The sequence below is a fragment of the Octopus bimaculoides genome, chromosome 23, assembly GCF_046866305.1.
Source record: "Octopus bimaculoides isolate indiv1 chromosome 23, ASM4686630v1, whole genome shotgun sequence".
In the NCBI taxonomy this organism is placed as follows: domain Eukaryota; kingdom Metazoa; phylum Mollusca; class Cephalopoda; order Octopoda; family Octopodidae; genus Octopus; species Octopus bimaculoides.
Window position 1 is genome coordinate 24,164,530 of NC_142950.1, and position 20,356 is coordinate 24,184,885.

Sequence of the window (20,356 nt, forward strand, 5' to 3'; positions counted from 1 at the left end):
GATGCATGGGTGCAAACTGCCATCCTTCAGGGCAGTGAAACATGGGCCGTAACTGTGGAGGACTTGCGTAGGCTGGAAAGAAATGAAGTTAGTATGATCTGCTGGATGTGTAATGTCAGTGTGCACACATGACAGAGTGTAAGCGCCCTGAGAGAAATGTTAGACATAAGAAACATCGGATGTGGCATACAAGAGAGATGTTTGCGCTGGTATGGTCATGTACGATGGATGGATGAGAAGAGCTGTGTGAAGAAGTGCCACTCCCAAACAGTGGAAGGAATCCGAGGTAGAGGTAGACCCAGGAAGACGGGATGAGGTGGTCAAGCATCACCTTCGAACGTTGAGTCGCACAGAGGCAATGACTTGTGACCAAGACCTCCAGAGATATGGTGTGACTGCGAAGACCCGACAAATAGCTGAATGACCTGTTTAATCCTGGAAAGCAGATTGAGAAACACAAGTTGGCAGTCTGCTTTGATTTTATATAGAAACCCACGAAAGAATGAGAAGAATAAACCTGGAAGGTTTACTAATATCAAAATACAGACCTAAGCAATATGTTTGTGGATGATTAAGGGGTTAGGTGGGTGCTGATAAAGGGGCAAAAACTCATGGAATATGTCATATACGCCCATTACCCTTTTTTCAGCTTTGATATCATTACAACGTGAATATGAAATTTTTGGTTATCCATTTCAAATGTCAACAAAGGGTAACCAGAATGAAAGATAAATCTATTTTTAGTCAGGAACAAAGAAGAGATGCAATACGATTTCATGCAACAATAAAGTTTTAACTGTCCTACGTTTCAAGTGTGTTTAATGAAGTATTAAAAGATTTAGCTTAAAAATACTGAGAACTTTCCGGACAACCTGATATATATATAAGAGCAGGAGTGGCTGTGTGGTAAGAAGCTCGCTTCCTAACCACATGGTTCTGGATTCAGTCCCACTGCATGGCACCTTGGGCAAGTGTCTTCTACTATAGCTTTGGGCTGATGAAAGCCTTGTGAGTGGATTTGGTAGACGGAAACTGAAAGAAGCCTGCCGTATATATATATAAATATATATATATATATATATATATATATATATATGTATGTATGTATTTGTGTGTCTTTGTGTGCATACATATATATATATATATATAATTATTTTCAGGATCCAGTAGAATTGAGGCATTTTGATTATAGGGACACCATGATAGAATCAAGGACAGCATACTCATGTATCAACAGTTTGTATGGAGGTCACGTATTTGCTAGAATATATACAGATTTGTCTTTTTAGTTATACATTAATTTACCAGAAGAAAGCTTTTTTTTTTTTTTTACATGATGTAATTGAGTTGTTCATCAATAAAAAATATGTCTGAAACAATTGTAGTGAAACAATTGTAGCCCATTTGTGCTATTTTATATACACACACACACATATATTTGTATGTGTGTGTGCGTGAGTGTTTATTTATATAGTGAGTACCTCTTTGTTCTCTCTCTGATCATGAAGGATTTCTTTGAAGCCACTCAAGAAATGCCCATCCCTGTTGATTTATAACATTGATGCACAGATTTTAATATTGATTTACTTTCTCAACCAGACAGCTGTTTGAATATATAGACTAATTAATAAATCCAACTTCAAAATTGATTTCATCAATTGATACAGAAAAACTATCATCTCTCCCCTTCCTTTTATTTACATGTATAACAGACCTTCTTCCTACAAGAATATGAACCCCTCCCCCATTTTGTCTGTCTCTATATATAGATGAATATATTCATGTTTTTCTCAGAAATGTATTCATTATCTCATGATGAAATGACTATGGGTGTTATGTTATATACTCAATATTACATAATTATTACATAATCATTGCTTATATTCATGTTTTCCAACTTGTTAAATGATGTATTTGACCTGTACATTGTTGAAACAGCTGTAACCAAGGAATAATAAGTGTGATACCAGTACTTATATTCCTTTGCTTGTGTGCTTGTGTATACATACACATACACACATCACATCACATCAAACAAATAAGAGATATGAGGTCAGAGAATATATATTTATTCTCTTAGCTTACAGCTGTTTCATAATTATGCTAGTTATATAATAGACATTGCATGAACATTCACACATATATAAATATATACCTACACCCATACATAGAATATAAATATAAATTTGCTGTAATTTAACTAACAGACAAATCGTCAGCGCTTCATGATAGTTCATGAAACATTCTGAAAATGATTGTTTTAGTAACATTTCAGCAAATTTATATGTATGAGTGTACATATACAAGAGTGTGTTGAAAAGTTCTTGGCCTTGGGTGAAAGAAAATACAAGAACATCAGTTAATTATGATTTTATTCAACATATTCCACTCTCAGATTCACATACCTATTGCAGTGTTCCTTCAGTTTAACTAGGTCCTGTAAAAGAACTCAGAGGGTTGCGCCTCCAACCAAGCCTTTCACAATACCTTTAAAGTCCAGAACTTTTCAGCACCCCCTCGTATATTTATATATACATATATAAACATGTAAATGATGATGTAATGTCTGTTATATAATTATGAAACAGCTGTAAAATAATGGAATAAGTGTCTCTTCTCTCACTTCACTTCTCTTCTCTATTCAGTGTATATACATACTCTTTACCATTGTAATTCTTGGATTTGCAGAATAACACTAAGGTACATCCTAACCTTAATTAATCACAGTCCTTCTTGTTAGTCATACCTTTGTCAGAGAGCTTAATACGAGCTCTGTTTGATTCTTTGAATCCCTATTTTTATTATATATATATAAATATATATATATATATATATATATATATATATGTATTTGATTATATGTATTTATTTTCCCTTAGTTAACAATTAACTCCGACAAAACAAATTGGTTAATAGATACCAGGGTAGCAAAGATCACAAAATTACTGTGGTGTAACTCCTGTTTACAAGGTAGAAACTCCCTGTTAGTTTGAGGTATTTGAGTAAATATAAAATTTAATAAATGGAGTATTATGCATATGTTAAATGAATTCTTTTATTTCGACATATCGGTCATTTGTTCTATATATATATATATTTAAAGTTCATATATATTTATAAACATAATTAAGGGATCAGCAAATATTTGCTTCACCATCCCTTAATTATGTTTATATATATATATATATATATATATATATAAACATAATTAAGGGATGGTGAAGCAAATGTTTGCTGATCCCTTAATTATGTTTATAAATATATATGAACTTTTAAATAAGTTTTCCACCGTTAATGGTGCTTACATACCGAAGGGCTTGGTAAAAATTATTAATTGTTGATTTATTAATAAATTAATAAATTGATAAACCTTTACCCTTTTAATTTATATATATATATATATATATATATATATATATATATGTTTGTTTAAATATATATATATGTCTGTGTTTTTGTTTAGTTTGCTGTTCTAAATGCTTTTGACCATTTTTAACCCCCCGAAAACAATCACTAAAATAAACTTTGTTCTTCCAGGTTCCAAAGCAGTAGTAGTAGTTTTTCCCGCTTGTCGCGCAGATTCAGTCACAAAGAGAGGACTGATGCCAGTAATGGTAGCCAGCGTCAGCGTTCTGTTAGTGTTGACTTGTAAGTAATCAGTCCAAGAGGAAACCCCCCCCAAAAAAAAATCATTCAGTTACAATGTAGAGGGGGGGGAGGATAGAAACTGAAGCTATTGATACATCAGTTCCTCTATGTTGACTTGCTCAATATCCTTTCATCCCCTCTGTTCTATATATATATATATGGGTGTGTGTGTATATATATATATGCATGTATGTATATGGTTCTCTTGTGTGTTTTGTAACATAGATATATGTATACTTATGCATAATACCCAATATATATAAGTGTGTATGTATGTGTACATGCATATGTATGTATATATATATATATATACATATATATATATATATATATATATATATATATATATATATATATATATATATATATATATATATATATATATACATATATATCTGATATGGTAGCATGACTTTTGGGATATCATGTTTATGTGTACATATATGTGTGAATATAATACATATATATATATATATATATATATATATATGTACGTATAGTTATCTATGTACAAGTTGATAGTTTGAAATGTAGAAGGACAAAAAAGATAATCACTTTTTAAGTTATCTCTACAGAATTTAGAGCCAACACTGAACGTTAAAATATTTTATATATGAATACATCTTGGTAAACAAAGCAGTTGAAGGCAATAACAACTGACCAATACCTTTGGCAATTTGCCATGTTTCAGTAGAAGACCCATCAAACCAAGGGAAATCATAGTCATGGCAGATACTGGTGTCATGCAAATGGCACCTACGCCAGTAGCACATAAAAGCACCCATTACTCTCTTGGAGTGGTTGGCATTAAGAAGGACATTCACTGGAGAAACCATGCTAAATCAGACTGAAGTCTGGTGCAGCCCTTCAGCTTAGCAGCTCTGGTCAAACTGTCCCATCCATGCCAGCATAATCAGCAGATGTTAAATGATGATGATGATGATGAAAACATGATAACTTTTAGTGCTGGTTTGAATTTCTATAGAAAATCTGTAGAAACAACTTTAAAAAGTGATTGAATCGCATTGCTAACACAGGTAGAACACAGTATTGACTTATGAGCATTTAATATACTTGGTAGTATGTTATGGTTATATAACAAAATACAATGGTCCTACCAGTAATTAATAAAAGAGATAATCTTAAGATACAGTCCAAGTAATTGAGGGTTTAGAACCTGTGTTCCTTGGTGTTGATATCATCAACATAATGGGGAAAATCTAAATATTTCTACCAATGTCTGTATTATTCTGTCAACATTCTAATTATCATCTTGTACATCAGACTCTATTGTACATAAACTTACATACATACACATGTCAGTTGTTTTTGCAGTATATATGCATTTGTGTATATATGTGTATGTGTGCCTGTGTCTGCATGCATATGAGTATGTATATGAATATATCATATGTAAAACACTGCATGAATATATATGCATGTTGTTATGTGGAAACTTTTTATTCTTTACTTCAAGAAGGAAAGACATGAAATCTGAAATATCAAACAACATTTGAAAATTTGTTTTCTTTCTTTAAAACTACATATATATATATATATAAATAAATACAAATGATATATAAATAAGCATATGCATGTATACATACATATATGTACATACCTACATCTACATGTATATATAGATGCATATTCGGGTACAGGACGTTAGAAAAAAGAATGAGAGCATAAAAACAAAACGGACTTTGTTTACAGACAACAGAACGAACACATAAGAAAACAAACAAGCCACTTGGAATTAATCCTTCATCAGCTGCCTCTATTCTAAAACCAGGCATTTCGAAGATAAGGCAGGACACACTCTTAGAATAGTTTCTTCCTGAGTAGTGGATAAACCCACTAAACAGAGGAATCCAAGGTGGCAAACACAAACCACTACATATATATTTAAACGGGGTTGGCCAAAAGTCACCCGACAGTAAATCAAAATTCCATAAATACTTAATATTTTATTTTATTTATTCATTCTAATTATGAATGCTTAGTAAGTAAATGCTATGAGTTAAAATCACCATTTTTTTTCATCATTTGTGTATTTATTAGTGAAGTCTCATATAAAATGATTCTTTTGTTTTAATCTTGGAATTGGGTAGTTTTTTGAATTATTGTCAGGTGACTTTTGGCCAGCCCTGTGTATTTATATATAAGAGGATAGGCACAAAAACTGAATTATTTATACATATATGAAAGTAATTAAATTTGATGCCTATCCTCACCTATGGTCATGAGTGTAGGGTAATGACCGAAAGAGTATGACTGCAAATATAAGCAGCACAGAATGAAGTTCCTCTGAAGTGTCTCAAGAGCAACATTATGCAACAGGACACTTAGCTTAAAGATCAGGGAATCTCTCTCAGCCAAGTCACTGCTTCTTCTCATTGAGTGATCACAGTTTCGGCACCGTAGACATGTGATTAAGGAAATAATCACAAGACGGATCCTTTAAGCCAAGTCAACTGACTTAGGAGTAGAATGAGATGGTTGGACAATATCCCTAATCTCAATTGGACACACTTAGGAATTCAGCCAGGAACTGTAGTGATGGAGTTGCTTCTGGCAGAATCCTATGGAGAAGGTGTTTGAGGACCCTACCTACATGACCTTTCCAGAAATTATGGGTGGAGAAGATGGATGGATATATATATATATATATATATATATATATATTCAAAATGTGCAACAGTAGTAGCTCTACAGCAAAATCTTCATCTATATAACTTACTCAATGTATGTACATCATTTCACCAAGCTCTGAAGTATGTGTTTTGAAACACAATACACAATATGTCTATAAAGGGATTTTTCTCAGACAAAAATCTGCAGCTTCTGGCTTTTCAATGTACACATACTTTATATATATATATATATATATATATATATATATATATATATATATATACTATTTAAAAGAGTTCCAACTCTGTCTGTTTTTTATGTTTTATTTATATTCTTATAAAATTAATGTGGGATATAGAATGTGGAATATAATATATAAATAGTAAAATGAAATGAAGTATTGAATGTGTTATTGAATAAATGAAATATTGAGTATTAAATATATAAGGACATTTTGCTATTTATATTATATATTCCATATTCTATTTCCCACATTAATTTTATAAGAATATAAATAAAACATAAAAAACAGACAGAGTTGGAACTCTTTTAAGTTATATAATCCTCTATACACTATCATACAAACCCCTTTTTTTAATTTAATTTTTTATTTTTATACACACACACACACACACACACACACACACACACACACACACACACATACACATATATGTATGTACATACAAATATGTATATATGTAATGTCTACAGTAGCAGACATTAACAAGTCCTCTCAATGATGCCCCAAAGTGTTTAAACCAGGGGAGGCAGAAGGCTCAATGTTAGGGATAACATGATCATGATCATGGGCATTTTGGGCCATCCACTTCTGGATCATGCAGGATGTGTAAAAGAGAGCAGATTCTCGCTGGAAAACCTATGGCCTCCCACAAGCAACTCTCTTGATCCAGAGCTTAACAACCATCTCCACTATCTCGGTGTAGGCTGCTGCATTGATCCTAAGACCTTGCAGGTAAACATGAGCCAGCAGGACATGACCCTCGTTGCTCATAACTCCCAAGACCATTACAGGCAAGGACAAGTTGGTGTGTATAACAGTGGGGACTTCAGTGGGACTGGTGCAGAGTCCTCTGTCATTTCCCTTTGGTCTTACAACAAAATTCTTGTTTGAGAACATCCAGAGCATGTTGAGCTCTTCAAGGTGCTTCCTTTGGTTCAACAAGACTGGATCACACAGTTCTCTTGGATCTTGTGAGTTATGAATCTTTGTCCTCTTCACAGAACATAAGATTTGTACTTATGTCTTCGTGCACCACATATCTCATCATTGACTCTGATACACGAAAGTGATTCTCATTATTGACGATGTCCTGGGCTTCCTGGAGAAACACAACTTTGCTAATGTCTGACCATTGACAATGGAAGACGCCTTTTCACCAGAAACCAGGAACTCTTTTCTCATCTTAAGCAAGAAGGCTTTGGCAACATTTAAGAAGGTTGCAACCTCACAGTGGTCTGTGGCTAAGGCAACAAGAACAGCATGCCCTTTCATTTGTCTGCATTAAATTTAAAGCTTCCTTGCTGGAACTGAAAAAAAAAGAGAGGATATTTAGTTAAAGTTTTGAGTCACTCATGGTTCTTAAAAGTTTTGTTCTCAAATAACTGACACATCTGGCACACACACACACACACATACATACTGTAAAGTCTTATATCTTTTGCTTAGTTGGAGATATTGCTTTAAGGATAATGTCCATAGTTTGCATTTGAAAGCAGCCAAGGCCAAGAGTGCTCAAGATAATTTCTGCAGGAGTAAACTTTGGCTAAAAAAAACCTTGCATAACCTTGGAAACACAAAATAAGAAATAAGATAAAGAATGCATTTAAAAAATAATTATAAATAATTTATTAAAAACAATACCAAAATATATGTAAAATAATTCAATAATTAAGTCATTAAAAACAAATTGAGGAAATTTGCTATACTCTGTATTTCTTTAAAATGTCTTTTCTTCAAATCCTGTTTTTTTTTCAAGTGGATTCTAAGAACTTTAGTTTAACCTTATCTGTAAATAACATTAATGCATGAAGGACAGTGAGGTTAATGTTCCTCGGATCCCTGTTTTCTATTTTTAACATAACTTTGCCCTGTGTTCACTTTAACAGAAAACCCACCGGTTGATCACTTCAATGGTGCATGACACATGTGTATGGTTGTATTTGTGTGGTTGTCTTTGTTGGTTGTTTTTGTTGGCTGATTCTTAGAAACTTTTGAAATAACTTTTGAAATGGTTCGCTTTTCTCATCTTAATAATTCACCAATTAGTTATCCCTCAACATTTTGTCTCCCAGCTGAGCAAGGCAGATGATATTGTCCTGAAATGATTTCTCTCTACATTCACCAGCTACTTTCTTCATTGACAGCAATAAAGTGTACTTTATCCCCCAGGGAAACTATTTACCATGAGGTGACGCGATGAGGGCCAGTGCAAGGTTCTCCAGAGATATTTGACAACAGTGGTAATGAAAGAGGCAATCTTAGATCAATTGCGGCTCCAGTAAATACTTTGTATTTATCTCAAGTATCTAAATATATTCAGCCAGATAGAGCTCACCCTCTTCTCAATTGTACCTAGGGCAGGAGTTGAACTTGGAATTGGTAACTAACGAAACATTTATCCCTCATCTATCATGTAGTGGTGTAGATATAATAAGCACCTTAAAGGCAATGAACAGGCAGGATTGTTAACACGCTGGGCAAAATATTTAGCAACATTTTGTCTGTCTTTGTTCTGAGTTCAAATTTCACCAAGTTCGACTTCGCCTTTCATTATTTCAGGGCCAATAAAATAAGTACCTGTGGAACACTGGGATCAATGTAATCGGCTTATCCCTCTCTTAAAATTGCTGGCCTTGTACCAAAATTTGAAACCAATATAAGTATCTGTCATGTACTGAGGTTACTACAATACTATACGTATATACCTCTCACTCCAAAATATCAGGCATTGTACCTCTGTAAGAACTCATTACTGTAATGTTGCCGTTGTTGTTGTTGTACCTTATCATAGAGCCATAGGAGAAGGTACATGTCTTGTATAGAAATAGAACACAACTGTTGTGACAAAATACAAGCCCTTCTCCTTGCCTTCCCCCATTGATTCGATCAGATAAACCCCACTACTTTATCTCTTCATTTGTCAGTAAGCAGTTTCCTTTTTTCTTTAATAACTGATGCTTTTCACTTGATTTCTTCATATTCTAGCAGAAAAATATAAAAAGGAGGGCTTTGTTTTATCAGATTGTACCAAACTACAGCTAAATAAAGCCTCTGGCGAGATAGAGAGGAGGAAATGAATGGATGTTTATTGTCTCTAATGGTGTAATAGTTTAAATAATTAATCATAATAACGATTTCTTTATTAGTTACAGGGGCTCAAAGAAAAACAGATAAAAATACCAAACAGAAAGAAACATTATTTAGGTTGGGAAAAAAAATAATAAAAACAAAAAAATAAAATTTCAGCAAAAAAAACTCTGAGACTGGAAGAATAACTGCTTAGAGCCATCTAAGGGAAACCCCTCAAAAATTCAATGGCTTCCTTGTCCACCCTCACCTTCCTTTCCAAGTGAAACTCGAAAGAGTTGAGGGCCTGGCTAAAAAGGAAAATATATGTCTTCAATCATTTCAGTCTCATCTGCCAGATAACCTCTTTCACTATGACCACAAGATAGATGAAAACTGCCTGCCCTTCCTGGCCAAAGGAGGGTGGTGGGACAATTTTCACAAAGTCCTCAACAGATCCATCCTGCACTCAACAACAGCCGATTGACAAAACTCCGATGCTTAATGCATAGAAATTGTACAAGTGCATGCAGAATGACTTTTGTTTTTCTTTGTACATTTTGGATAGGCCTGATAATAATGGTTTCAAATTTTGCCTCAAGGTCAGCAATTTTAGGAGAGGGGATGAGTCAATCGCATCGACCCCAGTGTTTGACTGGTACTTATTTTATTGACCCTGAAAGGATGAAAGGCAAAGGTGACCTCAGTGGAATTTGAACTCAGAATGTAAAGACGGACAAAATGTTGCTAAGCATTTTGCCCAGCATGCTAATGATTCTGCCAGCTCACTACCTTAATAATGATGATGATAATAATAATAATAATAATAATAATAATAATTGTTATTATTATTATTATTATTATTATTATTATTATTATTATTATTATTATTATTGTGTGAGAGGGCAGTGCATGCCATCAAAGTGACACTGGGGTAAAATATATGAAGCCCATTATACCCATCATGACTACCCGTCTGATAAGGGTACACCAGGCACATGCATCACAACCATATGTATGCAACATAGTGATCTCATACCAAGATAAACAGTGCATGACCTCACAGGTGGGGCCCAGTTAGGATTTTCTTCAGGTCGAGTACCCCATCCCGCTCAAAAGGTCTCTGAATAAGGTTTGTTTAAGGATGTTGAGCAAAACACTCATGTTTCCAAAGGTGAAATATCATTATTATTATTATTATTATTATTTCAAATTTTGACACAAGGCCAGAAATTTTGGAGGAGGGAATAAGTCAATTACATTGACCCCTAGTGCTCGACTAGTAATTATCTTATCGACCCTGAATGGATGAAAGGCAAAGCCAACCTCGGTGGAATTTGAACTAAGAACATGAAGACAGACGAAATGCTGCTAAGTGTTTTGTCCCGCATGCTAACATTGTGTCAGCTAGCCACCTGGATAATAGTTATAATTAAAGGTATCAAACTTTGGTACCGGAACAGCAGTTTTCAAGGGGAGGGGAGGGGAGGAGAAGTCGATTACATTGACTCCATTACTTGACTGCTACTTATTTTATCAATCTCAAAAGGATGAAAGGTAAAGTCGGCCTTACCGGAATTTGAGCTCAGAACATAAAGCTGGGCAAAATGCTGCCAAGCATTTTGTCCAGTGTGCTAATGGTTCTGCCAGCTTGCTGCCTTAATAATAATAATAATCCTTTCTGTTATAGGCACAAAGCCTGAAATTTGTGGGATGAGGGCACTTGTCAATTATCTCTTCCCCAATGCTTAACTGGGGACTTGTTTCATTGATTACAAAAGGGATGACAGATAAAGTCTACCTTGGTAGAATTTGAACTCAGAATGTAAAGCTAGAAGAAATGTTGCTTCATATTTTGTCCAATATGCTAACCATTCTGCCAGCTCACCACCTTCAAATAATAATAATAATAATAATAATAATAATAATAATAATAATAATAATAATAATAATAATAATAATAATAATAATAATGGTTTCAAATTTTGGCACTTGGACACCAATTTTGAGAAACATATTAAGTCAATTACATAATAATAATAATAGTAATAATAATAATAATAATAATAATTATTATTATTATTATTATTATTATTGTTATTATTATTATTTTATGTTTGACTTTTGCTTTGCATTTGTACAAGTTGGATCCAAGTTTCACCCAGAGACCTCAAGAAACAACAAGTTAGAAGTTCATGTAGGTGTTACGCCTAGGGTACCATATATTTGGATTTGTACATAGTGTTGTTCTAGAGAATGTTTAAGAAACCATAACAAAATTATGTGTTTGTTTTAAAATTTGAGATTACATAGAAAGTATTTTACAAGGCACAAGATCTGAAGTTTTAGAGGAGGGACTAATCAATTACATTGACTCCAGTGTTCAGTTGGTATTTATTTTATCGCCCCCCCCCCCCCCGGTCACCAAAAGATGAAAGGCAGAATTGAAACGATACTAATAGTAATCTGATTGTAAATTTATTATTGTCTGTTGGTAATTTGTCTTGATTTACAGTTGTATCTTCCCAAGCATGTAAATACTACCACCACAACCACAACCACAATTACTGACTACTACTACTACTACTACTCCTCCTACTACTACTACTATTACTACTTCTACTACTACTACTCTGTTTTACTTTCTGATGATTTACATGTTGATCAGTTTTGCTGTTATCAAATGTGAAAATGAAGTTAAAGGTTGAACAAAAATGGAAGTATAATTATCTGGCACGGTGGGGGAAGTGGAGATTAAAAATGATAATGATGATGATGATGATGATGATGATGCTGCCTAACAGGCTTGAGACCAGAATTTTCTTAATCATTAAACCATTTCTGGTAAACTGCCACTGTTAAGAATAATAATAATAACAACAATAAAAAATAATCAGCTTGAAATTATCAAATTTACAACACTAAACATTAAACAAAAAAATGGGACCCAAGATATTGATATCAAGGAACCAAAATGAACCAAATATTCTCAAAGTAAAAATACAAAATCTGATACAATAATGGGGTATTATCATTCGAAAAGAAAAAAAAACTTGCAGATTCATATTTTAAGAAAGGTAAAAATATATTAGAAAAGGTAAACTAACCAGTTTTCCCCTTTTATTTATGGATGACCTAAAATTATTAGGTGTCCTGACCTAGTGGTTATGGTGTTGCCCTAACAATCACAAGATCATGGTTATTATTCCCAGACAGGTCATTGAATTGTATCCTTAAGCAAAACACTTCATGTTGCCTCAGTCCACTCAGTTGTAAATTAGTAGCCCTGCAACAAACTGGTGTCCTGTTCAGGGGAAATTGTTTTGATGTCAGTCACTTATATCCTGCAGAAACCAGGTAAACGGTTCCTTGAGTCCTAGGGTTCAAGGCAGTAATGTCTAGGGTTTGATGATGATGAAATTATTGGTTTCAGACTTTGGCACAAAGACCAGCAAGTTCGGCTGAGGTGGGTAAACCGTTTACATTGACCCCAGTTCTCAGTAGGTGCTTATTTTGTCAAACCCCAAAACGATGAATGGTAAAGTCAACCTTGGTGGAATTTGAACTCAGAGCGTAATGATGGATGAAATGTCACTGCGTATTTTGTATGGCATGATAATAATAATAATAATAACAATAGGCGCAGGAGTGGCTGTGTGGTAAGTAGCTTGCTTACCAACTACTTGGTTCCAGTTTCATTCCCACTGTGTGGCACTTTGGACAAGTGTCTACTACTATAGCCTTGGGCTGACCAAAGCCTTGTGAGTGGATTTGGTAGACGCAAATTGAAAGAAGCCTGTCGTATATGTGTATGTATATATATATGTGTGTGTATATATTTGTGTGTCTGTGTTTGTCCCCCCCAACATCGCTTGACAACCAATGGTGATGTGTTTACGTCCCTGTAACTTAGTGGTTCGGCAAAAGAGACCGATAGAATAAATACTAGGCTTCCAAAGAATAAGTCCTGGGGTCGATTTGCTCCACTAAAGGCGGTGCTCCAGCAAGGCTACAGTCAAATGACTGAAACAAGTAAAAGAGAGAAGAAAAAAAAAAAATAATAATAATAATGGCTTCAAATTTTGGCACAAGAGCAGCAAGTTCAGGAGAGTTGAGTAAGTCGATTACATCGACCACAACACTCAACTAGAACTTATTTTATTGACCCCAAACGATAAAGGGTAAAGTTGACCTCAGCAAAATTTGAACTCAGAATGTAAAGACGGACAAAATGCCACTAAGCATTTTGTCTTGGCATGCTAATGATTCCGCCAGCTCACCAGCCTATGATGATTAAATTATTATGGATGACCTGAAATTGTTTGACGAAAATGAATATCAACTCAACATTTCAGTGAACAGTGTACAAGTATTCAGTCAGGGCATAAGGCTGGAATTTGGCATTAATGAGTGTAGTATCCCTTATCATGAAGAAGGAGAAATTGTCTGAGATAAGAAGCATTGAGCTCTCTACAGAAAAACATATAAAGTGAATTGATAAGGAAACTGAATACAAGTGTTTAGGAGTTTTGGAAGCTGGTCACGTAGAATACAAAAAAAAAAAAATGTCTAAGAACACAATGCAAAACCTTAGGAGTAAGAAGTTATCTTAAGTCCTTGAACATGAAAGATGTTTATCAAAATGTCAACTCATGTGCTGAATCAATCATTTCTTTGAAACTGAGGTTGGGATTTCTTCAACTGGAACACACAATAACTAGAGGACATTGACTGGAAAACTAGAAAGCGGCTGAAAATATTGGCTATGTTTGACAAAACCAAGTGTAATATCTAATATCAATGGATTGTATACGGACCAATGGTGGAAGAAAGATGACTGGCATAAAAGACTGTGTTGTTATGAACTGCTGTCTGTACAAGTATTTGTCGGAATGTAAAGGGCACTGAATGCTGAAAAAGATAAAAAAAAGATATCACGGATAGCTGGAAAGAAAGGCTGAACAAGAAAAAAAATTTATAAATCCTCTTCAAGAACTCTTTCCGAAGAAAGTCACAGAAGTCATTATAATATCAGCCTAGAACATGAGAGGAGAGAAAAGATATAGATACGGTGGAAGATGTATTGCCACTATGTCGATTGTGCAGGGAAAGATACTAGAACTTGTGTGATAATAAATGTAGTCGGCTTATTAGACTTAAGGGTGAAGGGTAAAAGAAAACAAAAATACTAGATAAATATCAGGACCTAAACTGCAGAGAAATCAGTGGTAATTCCTTTTAATAATAGGTTCACTAAGTACAATGTCTAAAAATATCTCTAAATGGCTTTCTATAATGGCAATTAACTTAATGACACTAAAGAAAGTGTCTGAAGGCTGCAGCTAGAATCTTAAGATATGTGCTGAATATCTCCAAGCAAAAGTTGAGGTTTGATCCCCACTGAACAAAACTGACAGAGCTTCAAACACCACCACTGTGTGATAAATAATCATCATCATCCTTTAACATATGCTTTCCATGCTGGCATGAGTTGGATGGATTGACAGGAAGTGGAAAGTCAGAAGATTGCACCAAGCTCTGCCGTCTGTTTCAACATGGTTTCTATGGCTGGATGCCCTTCCTAATGCCAACCATTTTACAGAGTGTACTGGTTGCTTTTTACATCGTACCAGCAGCAGTGAGGTCAGGAAGTAACTTGCTGGACGAGACTCCTCAACTGACAGGGAGTAGTAAAAGGTGTTTTGCATTAGATGAGAAACATGGATACCTCAAATGGAGAGAGAGAGAGAGAGAGGAAAGAGAGAAGATAGTGAAGATGTGATGGAGATGGTGCATACATCCAAGTTACTAGGAGGCGTATATAGAGAGGCAGACTGGGGATTAGAATGGGTGAGCGGGTGCATGAGTTCACAAGATTGCGAAAGCTGAGTGGAAGATGGAGGGGCAGAATGTAAGGGGTGGGCACAGGTAGAGGGAGGGGTATAAGGAGGATAAATTGTGAGGAAGAGATTTGGCAGAGACATATTGTGGGCAAGTAGGTTCGTGAGGGAGAGCAAAGGAGAATACAATGGGTAGTGAGCACAGGTGGGGTAGGATGGGAGGAGGCATGGACACAAAGGACATGTCTTTATGGCCTTGATTTTATTTAGCTGGAGGGGGTCTTCTCAAGCACAGCAAATCACCAATTGTTTTGTTCTTTGTCAACTCCTCTGTGAGGCTCAGCATCTAAAGATCATTTATAACCACTTCCGCCCCTGTCTGGGTCTTCCTCTTCTACAGGCTCTCTCCACATTTAGAGATCAGCAGCTGTCCTCATCCATATGCATCACATGACCCATACCAGGTGCAGTCGTCTCTCTTGCACACTACATCTGATGCCTCTTATACCTGGCTTTTCTCTCAACACATTTACATTTTGTCATACATGCACACTGACATTGCACATCCAGTGCAGCATGCTTTGATGGCTTCATTTCTTTCAAGCTTTTGCACGTACTCTGCAAAAAACTTGGTTTCCCTGGTTTCTCTGGGAATATATCTACTCCCCACCGGATGGGATGCCCAGTGTGTCAAAGGATTATAATTCTACCAGCTGAATCAACTGAAGCAAAATGAAATGAAATGTTTTTTTCAAGAACACAATGCATTACCTGGTCCAGGAATCAAAACCACAATCTTATGACCATGAGTTTAACACCCTAACCACTAAGCCATGTGCCTACACAAAATAATAATAATAATAATAATAATAATAATAATAATAATACTCTTTTACTCTTTTACGTGTTTCAGTCATTTGACTGCGGCCATGCTGGAGCACCGTCTTTTAGTCAAGGAAATCTACACCAGGACTTATTCTTTGGAAGCCTAGTACTTATTCTATCGGTCTCTTTTGCCGAACCGCTAAGTTACAGGGACATAAACATACCACCATAGGTTGTCAAGCGATGTTGAGGGAACAAACACACACACACACACATATATATATATATATATATATATATATATATATATACATATATACGACAGGCTTCTTTCAGTTTCCGTCTACCAAATCCACTCACAAGGCTTTGGTTGGCCCGAGGCTATAGTAGAAGACACTTGCCCAAGTGCCACGCAGTGGAAATGAACCCGAGACCATGCAGTTGGTAAGCAAGCTACTTACCACACAGTCACTCCTAATAATAATAATAATAATAATAATAATAATAGATCCCACTACTTAGCTGTTTTGGCTTTTTTTGTTTTTGTTTTTTATTTATCTTATCAATGCCAGGACAATGAAAGGCAAAATTAACCTCACTGGCATTTGTATTCTGAACTTAAAGTCTTAGAAAAATCAGTAGAAAGCATTCTTTCTGACACAGTAGTAATTCTGCTAGTCCACCACCCGCCCACCCACCCTGAAAACAATAATAAAGAAGGAACTTCATGATTAGGACAGATTTATGTTTTCAGAATATTTGAAGGCAATTAAAACACCAGACAGATTTTTTAATTAAAAAACCAATATAACAACCAAAACTGGTCACTAAGTATTTCTGTTTTTAATTATTAATTATACCTTTTAATTGATTTATGTTCTTAATTTTCTAACATTTATTTTTGTTTTATAGTAAAATATATTTCTTTGGTTTTTACAATAAAAGACATTTATTTTGCAGGAAAATCTTTTCTACTTTCTTAATTTTTCTCATTTCTTAATTTAATTGCAAATTTTTTGTTGTTTCTTTTCAATAAATTTTTTTTTTTTTCCTTTTTAGTCTTGAATCAGGTTTAGTTAGTTTCAGCTATATGTATGTTTGTGTTTATATGTATGTAATGATATATGTGTATATATGTACATATATTATGTGTATCTACGTTTATGTATGTGTATAATTGTTAATTGCAAAAAGAAAACGTTTTGATTAAACATTGTGCGTGTGCACGTGTGCACCTATACACATACATTCACGTATGAATTTATGGTGGAAATATTGACAGAATCATTATAGTATGAGACAAAAATACCTTATTGTGATTGTATATTTTGAATTCAAATCTTGCTGTGGTCATCTCTGCTTTTCACCTTATTGGTCTCAATGGAATAAAGTACCAGTCAAGTACTGAAAAGTCAATACAATAGATCGGTTCCTTCCTCAGGCAAAAAGATTACTTAGTCTATTCACCCGTTGGTGGATTCCTCTGAACACTGAAGCATCAAGCATTGATTTGATTCAACCACGATAGAGCATGGAATTGCCATAATACAATATATATATGTATTTAAATATCTTATCATCTTGTTGCTGCTGCTGCTGTGACTGAGATTGTTACTGTTACTACTCTTGCTACTACCACACTTGCTGCTTTTGCTGCTGCTGCTACTGCGACTATTGCTGCTGCTGTTGCTACTATTGTTGCTGTTGTTGTGGCTGTGGACCTCTACCTTCAAACAGTAGATTCTCCTCTTACCTCTGCCTTCAAGGTAGATGGATGGATGGATAGATAGATAGATAGATAGATAGATATCCATCCATTTATCGTTGAACGTCCATGTTCCATGCTGGCATGGATTGGACAGTTTGACTGAGGTCTGGAAAGCCAGCGGTTGCACCAGGCTCCAATCTGATTTGGTAATGTTTCTACAACTAGATGCCCTTCCTAATGCCAACCACTCCAAGAGTGTAGCGGGTGCTTTTTATGTGCCACCGGCTCAGGAGCCAGTCAGGGGGCACTGGCATCAGCCATGTTTGGATGCTGCTTTTTACATTATATATATATATATATATATATATATATATATAAAAACAAAAGTAAATGAGTATATGCATATATACGTACAGGTATGTGCATACCGACATCCACCTGTATGTATAGGTGCATATCTGGGTACAGGACATTGCAAACAAATGTAGACGAGAACACACAAGCCACATAGAGAACATTCTACTTCTTCAGCTACCCACGTTTTAACACCGGCGTTTCGACGAGCTTATGTATGTATATATGTATATTTATTTATATATATCCCCTCTCTCACTCCCTGGAAAAGAGGCACAAGCACATACACAGACATATACACGACCGAGGCTTTGTGATTGAATTTGGTAGGCGGAAGTTACTGCCGTGTGTGTATATGTCTGTGTATGTGCTTGTACCATCTTGGTAAAATACTGGACAACAGCTATTCAACATGTCCACAGGAGAAATCAATGAAAATCTTGGACTTGTTTTAATATAAGTCTAAGTTTAGGTTACTCTTTTACTTGTTTCAGTCATTTGACTGCGGCCATGCTGGAGCACCGCCTTTAGTCGAGAAAATTGACCCCGGGACTTATTCTCTGTAAGCCTAGTACTTTTTCTATCGGTCTCTTTTTGCCGAACCGCTAAGTTACGGGGACGTAGACACACCAGCATCGGTTGTCAAGCGATGATGGGGGGGGGGACAAACTCAGACACACAAACACACATACATATATATACATATATACGACAGGCTTCTTTCAGTTTCTGTCTGCCAAATCCACTCACAAGGCTTTGGTCGGCCCAAGGCTATAGTAGAAGACACTTGCCCAAGGTGCCACGCAGTGGGACTGAACCCGGAACCATGTGGCTGGTAAGCAAGCTACTTACCACACCGCCACTTCTGCGCCTGTGTTAATAATTTTTTTATTTTAATAACTTAAAGCTTTCTTTTTCTGTTAAAAGAGAGCAATTGAGCAAATAAATTACAAAATCTTGGAAATGATCCCTTGTGGCTGGCGTTCATTTTAATTAGATATTAGATATTACTTGTTATTACAGAAGTTAAATGTTGTCTTAACTGACAGTTAATAGCTGCAATTGAATTGGCAGTTGATATTATTATCATAATAACCAGATGTATACACCACACCCCCACAACATACACATATATATTATTATATGCATGTGTGTTTAAATGTCATTTCCACATGTCCTCATTAACCCCACCACAACATGGCAAAAGATTAATATGTCTTTACTAACAAGAGAATGTAAGCTACAAGTCCAATAGTTGTGTGAGGAGCAGCCAGTGAAATGAAAATATTGTTACTTAAATAAGATGAAGGTCGGAAGTGGGAAGAGCATCCAGCTGTTGAAAATCTGCCTCAACATATTTTTCTAACCCATGACAGCATGGAAAGTTGGATGTGAAAATGAATGTGCATTCACATATACACATATATGAATGTGTGTAAGCTTTTGTGTGTGTGCGTATGTATGTGTATGTGTATGTATGTATGTATGTATATACATATATATATATATATATATATATATATATATTTATATATATATATATATATATATATATTTATTTATATATATATATATATATATATATATATATTTATATATATATATATATATATATATTATATATATATATATATATATATATTTATATTTATATATATATATATATATTATATATATATATATATATATATATTATATATATATATATATATATATATATATATATATATATATATATAAATATATATATATATATATATTTATATATATATATATATATATATATATATATTATTTATATATATATATATATATATATATATATATATATATATATATAGATATATATATATATATATATATATATATATATATATTATATATATTATATATATATATATATATATATATATATATATATATATATATATATATATATATATAATATATTATATATATATATATTATATATAATATATATATATATATATATATATATATATATATATATATATATATATATATATATATATATAT

The 20,356-nt window shown here is 34.3% G+C and overlaps 1 protein-coding gene across 1 annotated transcript in view; it reads left to right on the plus strand.

Moving 5' to 3' along the window:
• The window catches only part of LOC128250610 (uncharacterized), a 559,608-nt gene that overhangs the window by 517,147 nt on the left and 22,105 nt on the right, over nt 1–20,356 (plus strand). The window contains exons 10-11 of the mRNA XM_089340726.1: nt 3,538–3,648; nt 17,317–17,332. Coding sequence (XP_089196852.1) covers nt 3,538–3,648; nt 17,317–17,332 — 127 coding nt within the window. The remainder of the gene's footprint in view (nt 1–3,537; nt 3,649–17,316; nt 17,333–20,356) is intronic.